The sequence below is a fragment of the Lissotriton vulgaris genome, chromosome 1_1 (assembly GCF_964263255.1).
Source record: "Lissotriton vulgaris chromosome 1_1, aLisVul1.2, whole genome shotgun sequence".
Taxonomy (NCBI): domain Eukaryota; kingdom Metazoa; phylum Chordata; class Amphibia; order Caudata; family Salamandridae; genus Lissotriton; species Lissotriton vulgaris.
In genome coordinates, this window is record NC_141685.1 from 930337241 (window position 1) to 930356890 (window position 19650).

Consider the following 19650-nt stretch of genomic DNA (forward strand, 5'->3'; position numbering starts at 1 on the left):
AGGGGCCACTTGCCATTGATCTGTAAATTCTGAAGTTAGGCTCCCCAACCTTCCAGTGAAGCATCTGTTATTACTAGAGGAGAGGCTTGTGGAAGGAAAGGTAACCCCTTAGACAGATTGTGAGGAGTCCACCAAGATAGCAAGTTGACCATTTGCGGGGTCACTTGAATTATGTCAAAGGTTCCATTTAGTTGAACCCATTGAGTCTTCAGAGCTTTCTAAAGAGGATGTATGCGTAGACGGCAGTGAGGCATCAGAAGAAGACAGGAGGACATCATGCAGAGCAGAGATTTGTATATGCGCACTGAAAGAGACTTTCTTTGTTGTGCGTGGCTTGCCAATGTAAATGTAAATGTAAATGTATGAAACTTATATAGCGCTGGACTTACCCTGGGGCATCTCCGCGCTTGGAACCCGCCCTGGTATTCCCCTGTGAGATAACCCTGGAAGGGTATCCACAAGGTGAAAGCCAGGCATCCCGCCGCGAAGGGCCGATGTTGAAGCTTTCGTTGTCTTTCCACTGTGGGATAGGCTTTCTTCAGAACAGTATCTGTATGGCTCCCAGAAATGTAAGTCATCGGGAAGGCTGTAGGACTGATTTCTCTGGATTTAGTGTGAGACCCAATTGAATGAAAAGCCGCAGACAGGCTTTGTAATACATCTTTGCGGCGTTGTAAGTAGGAGCTTTAATGAGCCAGTCATCGAGTTAAGGGAAAACCTGGTGAATATGCAGTCTGAGATATGCCTCTACTGGTGCTAGGCACTTCATAAAAATATGAGGGACAGACTTGAGCCCAAAGGATAACACTCGGAATTGATAATGCCTGCTGGCTACAGTGAATTTGAGAAAAGTTTTGTGCTTCTTGTGTATGGGCATACGGAAATATGCGCAGGGAAGATCCAGGGATACCATGTAATCATTCTCATTGAGAAGCTGTAAGACTTCCTGAATGGTGACCATTCAGAATGATTGTTTGAGGAATTTGTTTAGATTTCGTAAATCAAAAATGGACTTCAATTTTTTCGTCTTCTTGCGCACTAACACAAAATGGGAATAAAATCCTTTCCCCCTATGATGAAAAAGAACATGTTCTATGGCTCCTTTTTGGATCATGGATGTTATTTCCAACTGTAATAGGTGCAAATGTTTGTGATCCAGCGATTGAGCAGGTGTTTGGCGGGGGTGGCTGTATAAATTCCAGGGAATGGCTGAATTGTACTAGCTCTAGGACCCAACAATTCGTTGTGATTTGTCTCCAATTTAGGAGATAATGGGAGATTTTGCCTCCTACTTTTGGGGGAGGTGAGGAAATTGTAACCAGCAGAAGTGGGAAGTCATGGTCGTCTGGCGGACTTTTTTTGTCGTCCCGTCTTCCCTCAAAAGGAAGATTTATTACAGTCAGTCCCAGGCTGCTGTCTCTGAGTGAACCGCGCCCTGTATTGCTGGTTGGAAGAGGCATAGTAAGGATACCGATATTGTTGATCACCTCCCCTGTAGGATGTCTAGCTTTTATCCCATACACCGTGAAAAGGCGTTCTTTTATACTGGAGGGTACCCAAATCTTTAGCCGTGTCTGTGTCTTTGTTGAATCCATGAAGGGCTTGGTCGATATGCTTACCGAATAGTTCTTGTCCATCATAAGGCATCTCGAATTTTGGTCCGGACTTCAGGCCTGAATGTTGTGGCCTTGAGTCATGCTTGGCACCTTAAGACTGTGGCTCCAGCCAACTGAAGGAAAGTAGTGGAAGCGATGTCCATCTCACAATCAATTATTTCTGAAGTGAAGTGTTCGCCCTGCAGCAAATCTTTTCTTGCCTCCAACTTGATGTCTTGTGGGACATCGTTAATGTAAGGACCGATATCTGACCACATTTGTCTGTTGTAGCGCCCCAGCAGTGCTAGGGAATTGGACGCTTTGACTGTCAATACAGACATAGTGGAAAAGCGTTTGCCGATGTTATCCAGCCTCCTAGGAGCTGATAGCGAAGGTGATGGGTTCTTTGACCTGCGTTGAGCCACCTGGGAAATTACTGAATCAGGCCTAGGATGACCTGTGAGACAGGCAGCTGCATCGTCAGGGGCTTTTGTCGAGCCTCAGTAAGAATGGTGGAACTGTGGCTGGATTTCCTATTATCTTAATGCCCTGATCCAAGATGTAGTCGATAACTGGTATAGACCTGACCAATTTTTTAAAAGGTTCCTTGAAATTGTAAAAAAAACAGTCATGTTGTTGAGCAGGCATTGAACGTTCGAAACGTCTGGCTGCTCTCTCCAAGAGGTTATGAAGGCCTCCAATATCCTCTGGAGGGGAGTCCACTTGAGGTGGACATGGTGACGTTTGTGGAGGGATAATGTAATCATCTCACTCATATGGATGTGATAGTACATCCTGTATTTACCCTTCTTATTGTTCCGCTTCCTCTTCATCTGTGGATGGAAGCTGATGCACAGGCACTTGAGATATAGGAAGGGGTGGAGGTTGAGTTTGAACCACAGGAGGTGGTAAAAGTGCTGTAGCAGGAGAAGGTGTGAACGTATGAAACCTCTTTTTATAATCCACTAACTTGAATTGCAAATCAGTTACCAGAGTGGAAAGAAGACAAACCATCCCTGGAGGCATTGCTACTGACATCACTGGTCAGAATAGTATGGATGTTGGTCAGAGAATTGGTCATGATCCTCGGAGTCTTCCTGTTATTTAACGTTCAACTCCAAGGGATTTTGTGCAGCCCCAAACAAGCGGTCTTCGTCTGAATCATTCATCATCGTCATCTAAGAGACGAATTGGTGATAAGGATGAACCCTACTAGAAGAAGTTAAGGAGGGTGTCAGTCTCTCTCATTGAAATTTTGACTGGGAAATTAGATTTCCTGGTCTAGACTTTGGTGTCGTCGACGAGGCTGTCGTCGGCACACATACCATCATCGATGGATCATCGACCGGCATTGCTATTAATGACGGAACTGGGGTAGATGACAACACCTTCATCGAAGACGTATCTCTCATTGTCAAGGCCGACAATGATACAATGAGGGAAATAGTCAACGAGAGAGTCGTCCAAGGTAAACTCGTTGTCGACGCTGGCAACACCATCGACAAATCACTTGTCGTCCTCTTTGTTGTCGGGATGTTGATCGCTGGAATCTTCATCAACGATGACTACTTTCTGGATATCCTGATCATGGATGACAAAGTACCTTGACTCGTTGACAAAGACGTCGTTGGCGATGAAATGGACGCCGATGAGACTGAAACCATGGCAACTGTTATCGTAGAAGAAGTGCCTCCAACAGTCAGTGAACGTCTTATAGTCGTCGGTACTGCTGTTGAGCTGTCCATCGATGAGCTGTCCATCGACGGGGGTGAGGAAGGCTTCTTAAAAGGATAATTTACCTTCACAGGAATAGTTGGAGGGACTGAAGCAGATTTCTGGAAGCATTCTTTTTACAGAAATCGAACTCTGAGATGAATGAGACATCCTGGAAGGCAGATCTTGTTTTTCAGTAGCCTCTGAAGACATTTTGTGTGTCTTCTTTGGAGGTTGCTGTGAGGAGTGACCTAGAGAGACATCCAGTGGTCTTTTTTGAGGTGTCTTTGAGGAGCCTTCGCCCTCCTCAGAAGATACAGGGTCCTCCCTGTCTTTACGCCTCTGCAACCATAATAACAGCCTCACCTCAAGAAGTCTTTGACAAAAAGTTGCAACATGCCTTACAGTCCTTTGGTTTGTGATCAGAATAAAGGCAGTAAAGACAGTCTTTCTGAGGGTCACCGATGTGCAGTCTTTTTTTTCTGCAGGTACTACAGGGCCTAAAGAGATCTTTTTTAGGTGTGTCCGACATGGAAAAATAAATGGAATTCACCCAGACAAAGGAATTATAGGTGGAAAAATACCTTGAATCCAAGAGAAAAACTGCAGACAAGGAAATTTCAAAGTTTTGAGGAAAATAGCTGAGCAGAGCTCAGTGGAGACTATCTAGCATGACTTGCGGTAGAAAATCTGATTGACTGAAGCTCATTTCAGGAGGGTTCTAAAGGGTGGTGTCAGCTGATTGGTTCAATAAATCAATCAGGGGATTTAGAGCACGTTACTCACCACTGAGGATCCCAAGGCCCTGGGGGTGGGGGGAGGATGCAGCTCTGGATCTGACAAATCAGATGAAGAAGCCAGGTCTTGAGGGTCTTCCAGAAGGTGTGCAGAGTAGCAGAGTGTCTAATGTTGACTGGAAGCTCGTTACAGACTCTGGCAGGGGTGTACGAGAAGGCTCTTCCACCGGCTCTGATTCTGTGGATGAGCGGGGTTTCTGCTAGGGCAAGGTCGGCGGAGCAGAGGTTGCTTTTATGTTTGTGTAAGGACATTATTTCATTGAGGTATTTGGGTCTCAAGTTGTGGAGAGATTTGTAGGCATGGATGAGCAGCTCAAAGGTGACTCTTTTCGACGGGGGGGCCAGTGGAGGTCTTGCAGGTGTTGGGTGATCTGCTCCCGTCGTGGGATGCGGATGAAGAGTCTGGCTGCGATGTTCTGGATGGTATGGAGTTTTTGTAGGAGTAATTTGTTGATTGCAGCGTAGAGGGTGTTCCAGTAGTCCAGCCGGCTTGTGATGAATGCTTGGGTGACAGTCTTTCTGGCTTTAGGGCGGGATCCAGTTGAAGGTCTTACGGAGAATGTGGAGGGTGTAGAAGCAGATGGAGGCGATTGCATTGATCTGTCGAGTCATGTTGAGGATGGAGTCAAGTATGATGCAAAGGTTCCCGGGTGTGGTCCATGGGAGTGGGTGGGGTGCCGAAGGCGGAGGGCCACTAGGAGTTGTCCCAAGATGCGGGGGTGGGTCCAAGGACCAGGACATCTGCCTTCTCCAAGCTGAGTTTCAGACAGCTGCTGCTCATCAAGCTGCAATGTCTCATTACTCGTTGGAAGGAGATCCTGGTCGTTTTTTGGGTTCTTTCGTGAGGAAGAGGATGAGCTGGGTGTCTTCGGAGTAAGATACAATGCTGAGTCCATGCTGTCTGATGATGGCGGCGAGGGGGGCCATGTAGATGTTGAAGAGCATGGGACTGAGCGATGATCCTTGTAGTACTCCGCAGGTGATCTCTGTTGGTTCAGAGAGGAAAGGCGGGAGTCTGATCTGTTGCGTTCTGCCAGCAAGGACTGAGCGGAGCCAGTAGTGGGCTGTTCCCTGTATTCCTGTGTCGTGGAGTCTGGCTGCAAGAGTGAGGTGAGAGATGGAGTCGAAGGCTGTGGAGAGGTCGAGTAGGATGAGGGCTGTGGTGTAGCCTTGGTCTAGGAGCATGCAGTTGTCATCTGTGGGGGTGAGAAGGGCAGTCTTTGTGCTGGGGTTGCTGTGGTATCCGCATTGGGAGGGGTCGAGTATGGAGTTCTCGTCGATAAAGTTTGTCAGCTGGGCATTGACGATCTTGGTGACTTTGGCTGCGAAGGGAAGGAGAGAGAGATAGGTCGGCAGTTCTAAGGTCCCTAGGGCGAGCAGAGTGTTTCTTGGGGAGGGGCTGGACTTCTGCGCACTTCCAGTCATGGGGACAGTGCCTGATTCGAAGGAGGCATGGACGGTGCATTGTAGCTCGGGTACTATGGTGGAGGCGGCTCTGTGGAAGATAGGCAGTGGTCGGTAGGGGCTCCTGAGTGAGTGCTCTTCATGGTAGTGGTGGTATCTTGGTGGTGACCGGGGTCAAGGCTGTGATGGTGGGCCAGCTGTCGTTGCTGGGGGACAGGTGGTTTCCGGGATCTGCTTGCTGAAGTTGTCGTAGAGGGCCTTGATTTTCAGGTGAAAGTAGGTGCTGAGCGATGTCTGTGGCTTCACTGGGGGGTATGGTGAATTGATAGATGATGTTGAAGAGTTCCTTTGAGTTGCTGGAGTTGGAGATGAAGGTCTTCTTTGTGCATCTTATGCATTGGAGGTATTATGTTATGGTGTTCTGGTAAGCGGTCAGGTCTTCCATGGTTTTGCTGTTTCTCCATCATTCTTTGAGACGTCTGAAGGAGTGCCTGGCTTCTTGGAGGTCGGCAGAGAACCAGGTGGCCTTCAGGGGGCTTTGACAGTCTGCAGTATGGAGGGGTGCGAGCTTGTTTGCGCAGTTGGCAATCCACCGGTGTAGATCCTTGGCTGCAGAGTTGGTGTCTGTTGAGGCGGGGGGGTCTTGGGCGAGGTTGGAGTTGAGGTGTGCCTCTGTGACCTTGCTCCAGTTCCTTCATGGAGGTCGAGCAATGGGTTTGAGAGTGGTGGAGAGTTGAAAGAGAAGTGTAAGCAGTGGTGGTCCATTCAGAGGGGTTGCGTGGTGTGGCTGAAGTGGATGTTGTTCCCACCTGCGAAGATGGGGTCGAGGGTGTGTCCTGACTTGTGGGTAGGGGTCATGATAAGCTGTTTTAGTCTAATGTTGGTGAGGTTCTCCAGAAGGGTGGTGGAGTTAGGGTTGCTGAGGTTGTCGAGATGGAAGTTCAGGTCTCTGATGAGTATGTAGTCCATGGAGGTGTGATTAGGTCAGCAATGGTAGCGGCAAACAAAGCGCAAGGTCCGGGGGGTTCTGTAGGCGAGGGTGCCCGCAGTGTGGTTCTAGCGCCGGTCTGGATCCAGAAGTGGAGGTGTTCCATGGGAGTCGCTCATGGTGGCGCTGGAAAGTCGTAGGGATGTCTTGTGTGCAATGGTGAGTCCTCCTCTTGGGCAGGGAGGGCGGTCCTTCCTCTGGATCTTGTAGCTTTCGGGAATGGTGATGGGGATGTCGGAGGCAGTTGAGGAATTGGTCCAGGTTTCTGTGAAGAAGGTAACGTCTGGTGAGAAGGTGTGGAGGAGGTCCCACATTTTTACGACATGTCTGTGCAGGGTGCGTACGTTGAGGAGGATGTGTTGGCGTCTGGTGTGCGGGCAGCGGCCGTGGTGGTGTGGAGGGTGGTGTAGGTTCAGCAGCCCGAGAACTGGCCGTGGGTGGTGTTCTGTGTCACCAGCTGGCAGTTGTTCCTTCTGGGGTTGAGTGCGAGGAGGGCAGTTGAGTCGTACCGGCGGGTGGCTGAAGGACCAGGGTCCCTGGTGCTGGTCGCAGTCGGGGACAAGTTCAGATGGGCTTGCCTTTGGTGCACCTTCGGCGCAGCTGCCATTATGTAGTGGAGGCGGGAGCGGGAAACCGTCAGGGGGGCGGGCCGCAGGGGTAGCAATGGCAAAAAAATGGGCACAGAGGGCACGAACAGGAAGAAGGCAGGAGTGGATCAGGGAGCAGAATAAGATAAAAATTAACACTAAGGCAAAATTAAAAATTTAAATAAGCAGCAGAAAATAGGACAGTAAGGCAGACTCAACCCCCTACCTAGTAGAGGGGTGGAAAGGGCGGCGGTGGAGGCACAGTCAGCCGAGCTGCACAGGCGGAGAGCTGGGTCACTGACCAGGAGGTAAGAGGTCCTGCTCAGATGTCCACGCAGCGGCAGCCATTACATAGGGTAAGGGGGATGGAAGTGCAGCTGGGAGGTAGGAGTGGGAAACCGGCAAGGGGGAGAAACCATGGGGGCAGCAGCAGCAAAAAATGGTCACGGAGGGCACGAACAGGAAGGACGCAGCAGTGGATCAGGGAGCAGAATAAGATAAAAATTAACACAAAGGCAAAATTAAAACTGCAGTAAAAGTAAACTGAGGCAAATAAAAATAAGTAACCGAAAATAGGACAGAAAGGCAGACTCGAGCCCCTACCTAGCAAAGATGTGAAAGGGGCAGTGGAGCTGCACGGGCAAAGAGATTAGTTGTTTTCTTAAGTTTGGTCCCTTTTAAATGAGGACTTAGATATGTTACTAAATAATGAGGCCTTAGGCCTTTAACTTCTATGTCTATTGTGACGTTACTTTTTAAATGTACTGAGGACTCCCATCTCAACGATGGGGAATGATTCAAGCATGTGAATCTATGAAAGTTCCAAAACTGGAGCAAACTGTTTTAGCAGAGCATTCCACTTTGAAATGGGCATGCTTAAAGTGTCCGATAGTGCTTATTTGCTATATTCTCCTTTGTGGTGACATTCTGGATCATAGGTTAAGCCAAGCACAACTGCACAGGGTTGATCATCCTGATTTCTGTGGCATTGTGCGGACTTGGGGCTTGAGGTACCAAGTCCTAGAGCCATCTGCTGTAGGACACCAAGTTTTGAAATGTAACAAACTGGTTGAGGAAAATCGTAATTGCTTAGTAAAACAGTCACTAACAAAGCGAGTAGGTATGGCTCTTGTATAAAACATTATGAAAAGGTACACAACAAACGGGCACAAATGCACAGATAAATCATAACACAGGCCAACACCATCTATTTTAATGAAGCCTAACTAGCATAAGAGCATGCAGTCCACTGGGGGGAGGAGGGGGAGCAATGATCATTGCGCATGAATTGACCACTAGATTTCTTGCATCAGAGGAGGCTGTGCAGTTCAGGGTCACAGGGTGATTACAATGGTTGCACATGATTATGTACAATTGGGGGGGCCGTGTTGCTTTTACCCAGGTTAAATGTGGCACCTTCCACCATGTTGGGATTTTTTCGCCAGCAACATTATGCATACTGGAATTTTTAAGCCTGTGCTTATTACTGTAAAGACAGATAGACAAGTCCTCAGAATGCGAATTTCTAATGGCAAAAAAATCCAAGTGTATGAAGTTGTCAAAAATGACGTGTCAAATAAAAACATGTCCAAAAAGCACATGGCATGTGCCAGTCGCAGCTACAAACATGGCTGATTAAATGAAAATAAAAAAAGGTGTATTATCACCTTATAATAATTTGAAAGACATGTTTTTTCTGAAAATATACATTCCTGTCTGAAAAAAAGGGGTCATTAAAATAACTCCCACTGCTTGCTGTTCCCTTCCTAGCACTCCGTCCCATTTATTATTCGTTATTCGTCATCAGGTACTCCTTGTCGTAGCTGGTTGAACTTGGGCCTCTTAATTTTTTGCGCTCCATCTCAGATTTTGTTGGCCTTCTTACACACAGGCCTCTTCATAGATTTCTTGTATTGTGCGTACAAACAAGCCAAAAGTGTTCAATAATATACTGATTTTCTGCCAATAGGAGTTTTTAAGTCACAGAATATGTGGGATATTTCAATTCAAACTGACTTTTTGTCAGTGGTCCGTATTTTGTTTCACTTATGGTCTTGCCTTCGGTTCTTATGGCTCGGACTCGTGAGGAGTGCACTGCCCTACTCTTGCTGGCTTGTCTTTTATGGATTCTTGGCCAAGATCACACATTGTTTCTGCGGCTTCGCTCTAGACTTTGTAGACATGTTCTGTTGCTTGGTTCCATTCTCTTATTCACAACCCAAGGACTCTATCCTTAGGCTTTGCTCAAGCATCTCATTGACTGCTAATTGTCAACCATCAATGAAAAAAATACACCACACTATCCGACAGCCAATGGCATAGCCTGAACTCCTAACCTCAAAGCCCTTAGTCAACACGGGTAAGTGCACTGTGGAAACCCCGACTCTAGGGAGAAATCAGCACTCACAAATCCATGAGTGAATGTATTCCAATTCATTATTGAATTAAAATTTTGGGTTACTGATCATTATTCGGTTTTATAGCTTCCTTCTCATTAAGCTCCTCACGGTGTACCTTCCTCGGCTGCTACAGTCTCTGGTTGCAGTGACCGGGACTCTTACAAGAGCTCCAGTTTTGTGAATCCTTCCAGCTGCTTTAGATGGACTGAAATAGGCCTCTCGCCCCATGTTATGTTCTCAAAAGCATATCTAACGGAGCTTGAGGGGGCGTTGATAAAATTGTATTCATATTTTGCTGGCCACTGACAGCTCTCTCTTGCTCCTTCTCCACCTCTTTTTTTTTTGCTCTAATCACTCTCCCTACTCATCTGTCTCCATCTCAATCCTCCTCACCTGTAGAAAGCTGTGCAATCAAAAAAGGGCACTTACTCTGTTTACTCTCCTTTCGTTCATGTGTTCAAGAGAGAAATGGATCCAAAAAAGAAACAAAAAAACACATTGCTGAAAATGTAATTTTTTCAGGCATTTTTCCCTTCCAAAGGGCAGCCTCATGATAGAGAAACAAAAGGAAGAAAAAAATGTTCGAACAGAAAAATGGTCACAAAGTGGCCAGGTTTGTTTTAGTCACATCCAAACACATTAGTGCCACTATACAGAGTTTGCCAGTGAAGTGGTACTTTAATTTCCTCGTCTTTCTTTCAACATCATTAGGATTAGGCAGTGAGTCGAGAAGATTACGGAGTGGGCTCAGTTTCTGGAGCCACTAGGCGATCACTTTTCGCCTGCGAAGTACAATTAACTATGGCACACTTTTGCATTCTGTAACGTATATCAAATGTGTGGGGGAGGACTAAAATATATTATTTTCCACAGGTATTCAAAGGCGACTTGGCCACTATATCCCGCTTCCTGTTTTAGCTTCTTGGGTTATTGTATGTCGCACTATATACTGTGAAACACAAAAGATCATCACTCGCAGGCTAAGTGTATGTTCATATATCGCACACATGACTAAGGTTCTCTATTCTGAAAGATACAATGTATTGGTGCACTCGCGCTGGAAGGCCTTTGCCTTTAATTTCTCTCCCTGCTGCACATTCACCTACATGCGCATTTTATAGCATGCAATCATGGTCACTCTCACTAAGCACACCTTATAAATGTGAGTAATGAGCCCACATTTCTCTTGGCTTTGCCCTCTGTTCAAATGTACAAATGTAATAATGAAACATTAACAAGACAAATATGTCAGTCTGTTTTCGGTATTACATGACAACTACATGACTTTGTATATATTTTCCTGTTATAATGAGCACGAAAGGGAATATATGTTTTCTATGTCCATTGTTTGCGCCTTCTGGCATAAGGTGGGGGTGCACTATGCTTTTGAGGCCAGGAATAAGACCGTCAGGTTGCTCATTAAATCTTGACATTTCAATCACTGTGGAGTGCGAGATTCTTTTGTTGTCAATTGGCACACTCTTTTCTTGATTTGCACCTGGACCTGCATCCATTACTCCCACCGGCCCTGCTTTGTGAACGTGACTGGACTTTCTGCGGGACTTCCCTTTGCTGATAAATATAGATATATCCTTCTGGTGATCGCCAGGATGTAGTTACAGTTAAGATTAAAGTTTGTGAAGGCAAAGCGTTTGTTTTGCCAATTACTTTGGCGCCGCTTCACAAATCTTCAAGAAATTTCTCAAAAACATACTCTTTTTGGTTCAGCTGCTGCATTTAAAGTTTCAGGGTGACCCGTAAAGCAGAGGTCAAGAAAAAAGGGGAGTCCCAAAACACATTTTCCCCATGTTATGTCTATCGGGATTTTTTATTTTTTGCAAAAATAACAATTGATGGACAGAATGCAAAACAATGTCATACATTCACCCCAGTACAGAGATCTGGGCCTAAATCCATTTTCTTTTGCTCACCATGCCATTCTAGTTTGGACCCAGAAATATGCAAATCAGTCTTGACCTCCCTGGACCGGAAACAAGCAATCTAGGACCAGTTTCTGGTCGAGAGCAAGGGACCAAGTCTGGGCATACCCGTCCCACTTGGGTAACAAATGCAAAAAGAACAATTGATAGAAAGAATGCAGATCAATGTTATACATTCACCCCAGTACAGAGATCTTTGCCACTGGATTCAAGCTAGCCTGGCTGACGAGGGGTGTTACCCCGAAACCGGCCCCAGGATGTTTGTTTCCAATCCAGGGAAGACTTGGCAGTTCAGACTGGGCTGGACCCATGAGGCACAGGGCCAAGACTGATTTGCATATAGCTGTGTCTGAACTGAGGTGGCAAAGTGAGCTAAAGAATGATGATGTATTCAACCCATATATGTGACTGGGGGTGTGTGTCTGAAAAGTTTCAGCACTCCGGCCATCATCTCCTTGTGTGTGCTTTATTCACCCTAAGTGGGCAGGATATGCCAAGACATGGGTCCATTGCTCACTTTGCCACTGGATTCAAGCTAGCCTAGCTGAAGATAGGTTATACCCCAAAACCGGTCCCAGGATGCTTATTTCCTGTCCAGGGAAGAAATGGCTTGGCAATTCAGGCTGGACTGCTCCCATGAGGCACCGGGCCAAGACTGATTTCAGTGGCAAAGTGAGAAAGAATGATGATGGATGGAACCCAGATCTGTGCCTGGTGGCGAGTGTCTGAAAAGTTTCAGCGCGCAGTCCATCTTCTCCTTGTGTTTGATTTTTAATTTTTTAACATGATACAGACCAAACAGCTGAATGGAATTACACCAAATTTGGCAGAAAGCTAGTTGTTGGTCCCGAAAGCGTACTATTTGTGATTTGGTATAAATACGTTCAGTAGTTTTAGAGATATTTAGATTTAAAAAATGATAGATATCTGGGGATGCGAGTCTTTGCAGTGGACTCGCGGATCCCACAGAAATTTGATCGGCTGCCAACACTTCAACCAGCAAGTGTTGCCAGCCATCTTGGGACTCAGCTTAAAGCTCAGTCCCACAAAAAAAAGTAAAAAACAAAGAGAAGGAGGAAGGGTAGGAATACCATGACCCTCCCAGATATGGTGGGTGGGTCCTCACAGGGACCTCGCCGGGTGTTAAAGCATTTTTCTTTTTAATTCTGCCTCAAATTCATGGTTGGACCTGTGGCAAAAGACGGAAAAAAAGACAAGTGGGCTCCTGCACGTCTTTTATATAAAGCCCTGAGAGGCCAAATCCCGAGGCCATGTTTTAAAAAATATGCAGGGGTGCCCATGTGGCACCCACCACACCCCAGGAACAGCAACCTTCCCGGGGCAAACAGTAATAAATATGCTGGGGCCCACATGGTCACACCACAGCCCCAAGGACTGCCACCTCCCTTGGCTACTTAATAAATGCATGTGTGGGAGACCAGTATGGCTTGCACCACAGCCTCAGGGACTGCCAGCTCCATGGGGCTAATGTAATGGGAGGCCTTGTGGTCCCCACCTGCCCCGGTGTCCACCACCTCCCAGGGGCTTTTCATTTTTGATATGGGGCCTCACTGACTTCCCCAGGGCCAAAGTGCATGTTGAAGAATGGGAGGGAGGTGTGCATCATTCTGTAGCTCACTTGTCCATTCACAGCCCTGGTGATTGCCACCTCCCTGAGGCAGACCCTAAATCAAGGAAGGAGGGGGACAAGTGGCCACCCTCCTAGAGCCATACTTGGTCCTGGGGACCGCCATCCCCCAGGTAGCACTCCTGCTATGTCCTGGGCTGCCCATCCCCAGGACATAGCTAGTTGCTATGACTTGGAGGGAGCTTTACCATTCCCACGAACCCATAGCTGCTGTTCTCCACTCTGAGCAAGGAAGAGCATTTTGCACCAATTGCTTTTACATACAGAAAGCTGCATATTAAAAGCTCCTTGTATGGAAAAGCAATGCTGGCTCCTGCAGGAGGCGGGGAGCCACCAAGGAACTCAAGGGCCTTGCGGCTCCCTCTGCAACCCCCAACACTAAAAAGTGTGTGCCCTGGGTGAGACCAGGGCACCAGCAACAGAAGCTGGGCCCTGAGGGATGGTGTCTTCCAGAGCTGAAATCAGCTTGGAAAGGGGGCTGGGTTGGCCTCTTCTCCTGTTATTTTAAAAAATGAATTAAATAAAACGGCCGGGCCCTGGGGATGAGGTCCCCGGGACCAGAATCGGCTTTAGAGGTGCCGCCACTCCCCCACTGAAAAAAGGCCTGGCCCTGGAGATAGAGTCCCCAGAGCCGAAAACGGCTAAATGAAGGGGGGGGGGGGTCATGCAGGCCTCCTCCCTGTAAAGATTTTTTTTTTTAAAGAATTTTTTCTTGACAAGTCGCAGGATGCCACGCCCCCTTCCCCACCACTCTGCAAACCTGCCTCCTGTCACACAATTGAGGCATGAAGTTCCCTTTGCTCCATAGGGTCATTGGGGGCCAGCAGGCCTTCCAGTTACTGCAAATCAGTCCCACATTGCAGGATTGCTGAGAGGTCTTCGCATGTCATGCCCCATTTCTCCATCAGTCCTCTTGGCTCCAGAGAGTTCTTGGGGGACATCTACCCTTCCTGTTACCTCCAGTAAATCCCACAGAGCATAATTGCACTAAGGTCTTCGGAGGCCATGCACCCTTCCTCCTCCTCCGCAAACGCATCTCCTGGTGCACTATCACTTGGGGGATAAAGTCCCCTTGGCTGCCAAGAAACCCTCCTGTTACCTCCAGTAAGTCCCTTACGGCGGGATTGCTGAGAGCTGGTCGGATGTACCTCCCGCTTTCTCCACTGCTCTCCAAATGGGACTGCTAGTTAAACAACCATAGAAATTCACTTAAAAAAACAAAAGTTGCAGGGACGTTATCTTTAAGAAATTGAATTTGAAAAACCTTTGAAATTTATTGGAAAAAAACAAAGGTTACAGCGACTTTACCGGTAGTTAATACAATGTAAAAACCTAGGAAATTCAATGAAAAAATACAAAGATTACAGGGACATTATAATTAGGCTGAGATTTCACTCATATAAAAGCAGTGTAATTCAGCAATTATAGTTACCTGAGCTAACGTATGCCCCATCAATGCACTGCTTATGACCTCACATATTACATCACTTATGACATGGTCAGTGACATCACTGATGACATCATCCACAGAACCACTCCCACCCCCACTCGTACCCCTATAGAACTTCTCATACGCCCATTGACACACACGCTCATACCCATACCAGTATTCATATACCCACTCACACCTTCATAGAGGTAGTCAAACACTCACTTGTAGAGCCACACTCACAACCATTCACTCCCCCATACAGTCACTCATACAACAGTCACAGAAGTGTGGCTCACTGGTTAGAGCAGGCAGACCCTGAAGCAGCGGTCAGACCCGGGACCAGGGTTCAATTCCCGACGCGGCAGGGTCTTGAGCTCAAATGTCCACAGACTCGATAATTCTCGCTTCGGTGCCTGACCTAATCATGGGTTCACACTCTGCAACTCTGGGCATTAAGCTTGCATAATCTCCACAACGGCCCCCGCGGCGGGATGCCTGGCTTTCACCTTGGGGATGCCCTGTAAGGGCTATCTTACAGGGAAAAGCCAGGACGGGTTCCCAAGGCAAGTGCTTAGCGACCCCTGGGTAATAAGCGCTATATAAATCCAATATACAATACAGCCACTCACATAGCCTCACTCACCCATACAGTTTCTGACACCCACTTTTTTACCTATACAGTTACTCACTCACCCACTCACTTATACAGCCTCTCAACACAGCCACTCACTCACCCATACAAAGACTCTCACACACACCAACTTACATACCCATTCACCCATCCATGCAAGCACTCACATGCCCACTCACTCACCCATACAGCCACACACACACTCTCCAATAATGCCACTCGCACACCAATTACTTAACAAAACACCCACTCACTCACATACACCAAGTCACTCACTCATACAGCTAATCAGACACCCAGTCACTCACCCATAGCCACTTCACATCCACTTACTCACCCATAGCTACTCACACTGCCACTCACTCACACAGCCACTGACAGACGCACTTACCTATACCACCAATTACACAGCATGTCACTCACCTACACAGCTACTTACGCACCCACATATACACCTATACTGCCACTTACACATAATACACGTTAGAAGTAGTATCACTCAGTAGTAGTGAAACTAGTATACTAATGTACCTTTTGCAAAGGGTTAGTTATATGTTTGACACCCATAAACTCTTGAAAACACTTAATTGATGTCACCAGTTTCGTCATTTGCGATGTCATCAGTGAAGTCACTAGTCATGTCATGAGTGATGTAATATGTGAGGTCATAAGCAGTTCATTGTGGGGATGTAAGTTATAGTTGGGTTCAGGTAACTATTACTGCTAAATTTCACTGGCTTTGTAAGAGTGAAATCTCAGCCTAACTACAACATCCTTGTAACCGTTGTTTTTTCCGAAAGATAGATTAAATAAAAAGCATCATAAAAAATGAGAAATGGAAACAGATGAGAACGCATATGGCGCAGTAAAAACTAAAAAGAGGCAGCGACTGTAAGAGAAAGATAGAAAGTGTGTCAAACAGAGCTGTGCATGCTTACCCATCAGAAAGGCATTACAAAGTGGGATTCTGTATAAAGGTCCAACACAGCACAATTTGTACCCCAACTGAACACACCCAAGACCAGATGTTCTGCAAAATGACAGTACCTTATCCCACATGCATTGCAGAGCGGGGTTCCGTCTTCCGCGTCCCTCCATAGCGGCGTTTTGCAAGTTTTGCAGGAAGCACAGCGCTTGTTCCCTAATTAGAAGAAACAGCAGACTCAGTTGTATTTATAATTTAAACAGCTAAAGAAACATTGTTTTGGAATCATGAATAAAATATTTACAACAGGAAAAGTTTTTAAAAATCCACTTGCTCCAATGCTTGCAAGATGCAGGCGCGTCTGCACCAGTTTTTTATCTGCTTGAGGAAGAGACCATATTTTACCAGTTTTAAGTTATTTACACCAAATATTTTAGTACGTTCAGAAACTGAACTCTCATTTTATAGACCTGGGAAGAAAGGCTGCTAGTCGGTTCCTAACCAGGATTCAAATTTAGAATACACGGATTCCACACCGATTTCTTGAGCAAACGCTTGTTTGGCTCCTTTGGCCTACTTTACAAATATTTAACATGGACTAGCACTTCCTTGATATTGAGATAAGGCATAGCTTTAAAAGCAGCATATATTGGTTGTGACACTTTATAATATAAGTCAATATAAAACAATGAGGTGGCTCAGTTACTTGCAGAACAAGGGGATTAGTAAATTAAGTTAACAGTGGTTCTGCCACCAAAAATGATTTAGAAAGCGCAAAAAGTTTTTTTTGTATCCCTCTAGTAAGATTAGATTTTCATTTAATGATAAACATAGGAGCAAGTCCAAACTAAAAAAACTCTAGCAGAAATTACTCATATACTTCTGAATATGTTTAGCATTTTTATGACAAAATCATAAAAAAACTCAAAGAAACAGGACATTTATATACACACAGATATATAGTGCACAACTACACTTAACAAATAAGAGACGTGAAATGAAAACAAAAATGTGTTTACATATGTATCACAACGCAATTTAGACATAACCAATAAACATATAAATGAAAAGCACAAATTTAAACACAGCGTGAGGTACATGAAAAGTCCGATTCAACACAACCAGGAATTAATCATTTCTCCATTGGTCTAGTTGATCATTAACACTTGTAAGTATGCGTCGATGTTTCTACCCCTGGGGATTAGTACGATTGTAAAATAATCGGTTTGGGGTCTTCTTCAGGACTAAATATAATGTCTGTGTTGCCTTTAGATAGCGTTCACCTGGATACCAGAGTAATGAATAATATATACAGCATGGCAGCTTGTATAAAGGAGGAGGTTGACCTTAATTCAAAAAGGTATCCTCTTGTCTGGTAGTTGATTTAGAAGTCAATGGCACAGCGTGCCTTCATAATCTCTGGTGTCATGCACTTGGGGTCATCTGCTATTTGTAAAGAATCACTTATAAGCAATGTCTGTTGGGGCAGTCCGCCTCCGTACAGTACTTCCACGTAGGTCAGGATACTAAATAATGGCTTCTGGCCTGTAGCATTCAATGCTGTAAATTGCACTTCGGGAAGTTGCTGCATGGAAGTACTGTATGGAGCTGTACTGCCCCGAAAGACATTGCTCATGAGTGATTCTTTACCAATAACAGACAACACTAGCTGGGTGGGACTTGTCTTAAGAGCCAAGGTACTTTTAGCCACAGGCAAACTGCAGCTACCTCTCTGACAGAATCAAAACTGGGGCATATAAATGCTCAGGCACAAACTCTTCAGGCTGCATGCCACAGGGGCATACTGCTGGAGAAGGGGAGTGCAGTCTGGTTACATTTGACCGGATTCCTCGCTTCTTGGCCAGCTATTGGTTGGTGCCTCCGCGGGTGACCGAACTTGGCATCATTTACTTTATTGAAGGAATGCTGACACGGTACAGATGGAGCAGAACTTTAATCTACTGTGGCCACGAGGGCCCGGTGAGAAGGGATGTAGGTTTCTCGCAGTGGGGTTTTGACTTGCGATCAGGATATGTGGAAGGATTGGTTTCAGACCCTTATTTTAATTTCAAGTAGCATCAGTGTTGAGCGAAATTTAAGAGTGCCGAAGTTATTAATGACTTTTCCCGTTCAGGCAAAGTGACTGCAGAGTTCTTATGATGGTAAAAGTGGTGCTGACCCTATCGGTTCATGAGTCAATTAGGTTAAACGCAAGGGTGTATTACTAGGCGTGCAATATTGGTGCATAGGTAACCCAGATAGAGCATGGTTAGATTAGTGATCAGCAGGTCCACATCACTCCACCAGTCCACACCATAGCAATTGTAGTAAGTTAACACAAAGAACCTTGAGGGTTGTTGGTTATTAGGATAGAGGGACAAGATTACAGTTTAATAATTCAAACGCAAGATAAATTATATGTATGGCCTCTAAACTCCAAGCAGGCAAAGCATGCATACGCCGGGGCATTATGCTAATTTCTGTCCCCAATATAGGAACATGGTCAGGCAAAGCCAATAGTTTTGGTATTTTACATAGCCGCAGGAGTAAGTCATGACTAGATGTCCCCTCCATGCAGAAAAGCTATAAAAGGTCATGGCCATCTAAAAGCGAGATGATGGCCCCATAGAGCCAGGTGCAATGGATTGTATTCTCTTCTAGCTGCAGTGTGTCAAGTTGTTGCAAGGGGCCTGTCTTGAGTGACATATCAGTGCGTGAAGTGAGAAGTATCAAGGTTACTCTCAGTGAGCTAGCGGGGTCCTTGCAAGACCCTCAATAAGGGGGGCTGTGTTAAGACAAACTAGGAATCCTAGATTCTGACAATGTCAGTGGACCATTTATACTCATGGGAAGTGGGAGCAGATCTGTATATCAATTTACTGCATGTGGGGGGTATTTCCATCACAGCCAGGCAACATATGAACAACCACCCACGCTAAGCCTTCTTAGTTCAATTAGGGTCACTTATCGTACACACCTGGTTCTGTTTGATACACTGGCACTGCTCACGCAATTTGATCTAAGGTAACCATGTTAAGTTTGACAGACAAGGGCAATAGGTTTCACATTAGTCTGTGAAAATGTTTCAATTGCTTGTGCGTTTCATTCATATACACTGTATCAAATTAAACAATTACTGGATTAGCTAGTTCAGCCAAAGGATGCTCACGCCCAAGGGCATCTGCAGAGGTGAGTGGGGTCATGCTGTGGATAAGGTTAAACCGGACTGTCAGGTCCTGCTGGGGTGTCTGCCAAATGGCCACTTGCAGTTAAAGGGTGAGTTCAAAAGGGCACAAGAGGGGTCTTGGCAATGGATTGATTTATAAACTGGGTTCGACCTCATGGTCATAGGATCAACCCCGTTGGGTTCTACAACCTCTCCCCCCTCCCCCCTGAGGTTGTCAAAATGAGTATCAGCTAGTGGAGTAACGAACATCCCTTATGCAGCACCAACAAGCCTATAGGAGCATGTGCGCTTCACAAATACACAAATATGTTATCTCCTACAAGCATTATACACAGAAACTGGAAGAGAGGAATGTAATGCAGGCTGGATGTAACTCTTACCCCCTCTCCCCCCCCCCTCCCCTG

The 19650-nt window shown here is 46.0% G+C and overlaps 1 protein-coding gene across 1 annotated transcript in view; it reads right to left on the reverse strand.

The window, feature by feature from the left end:
* The window catches only part of ZGLP1 (zinc finger GATA like protein 1), a 448601-nt gene that overhangs the window by 123458 nt on the left and 305493 nt on the right, over positions 1-19650 (reverse strand). The window contains exon 4 of the mRNA XM_086936394.1: positions 16182-16275. Within this exon, the coding sequence (XP_086792520.1) occupies positions 16182-16275 (94 nt within the window). The remainder of the gene's footprint in view (positions 1-16181; positions 16276-19650) is intronic.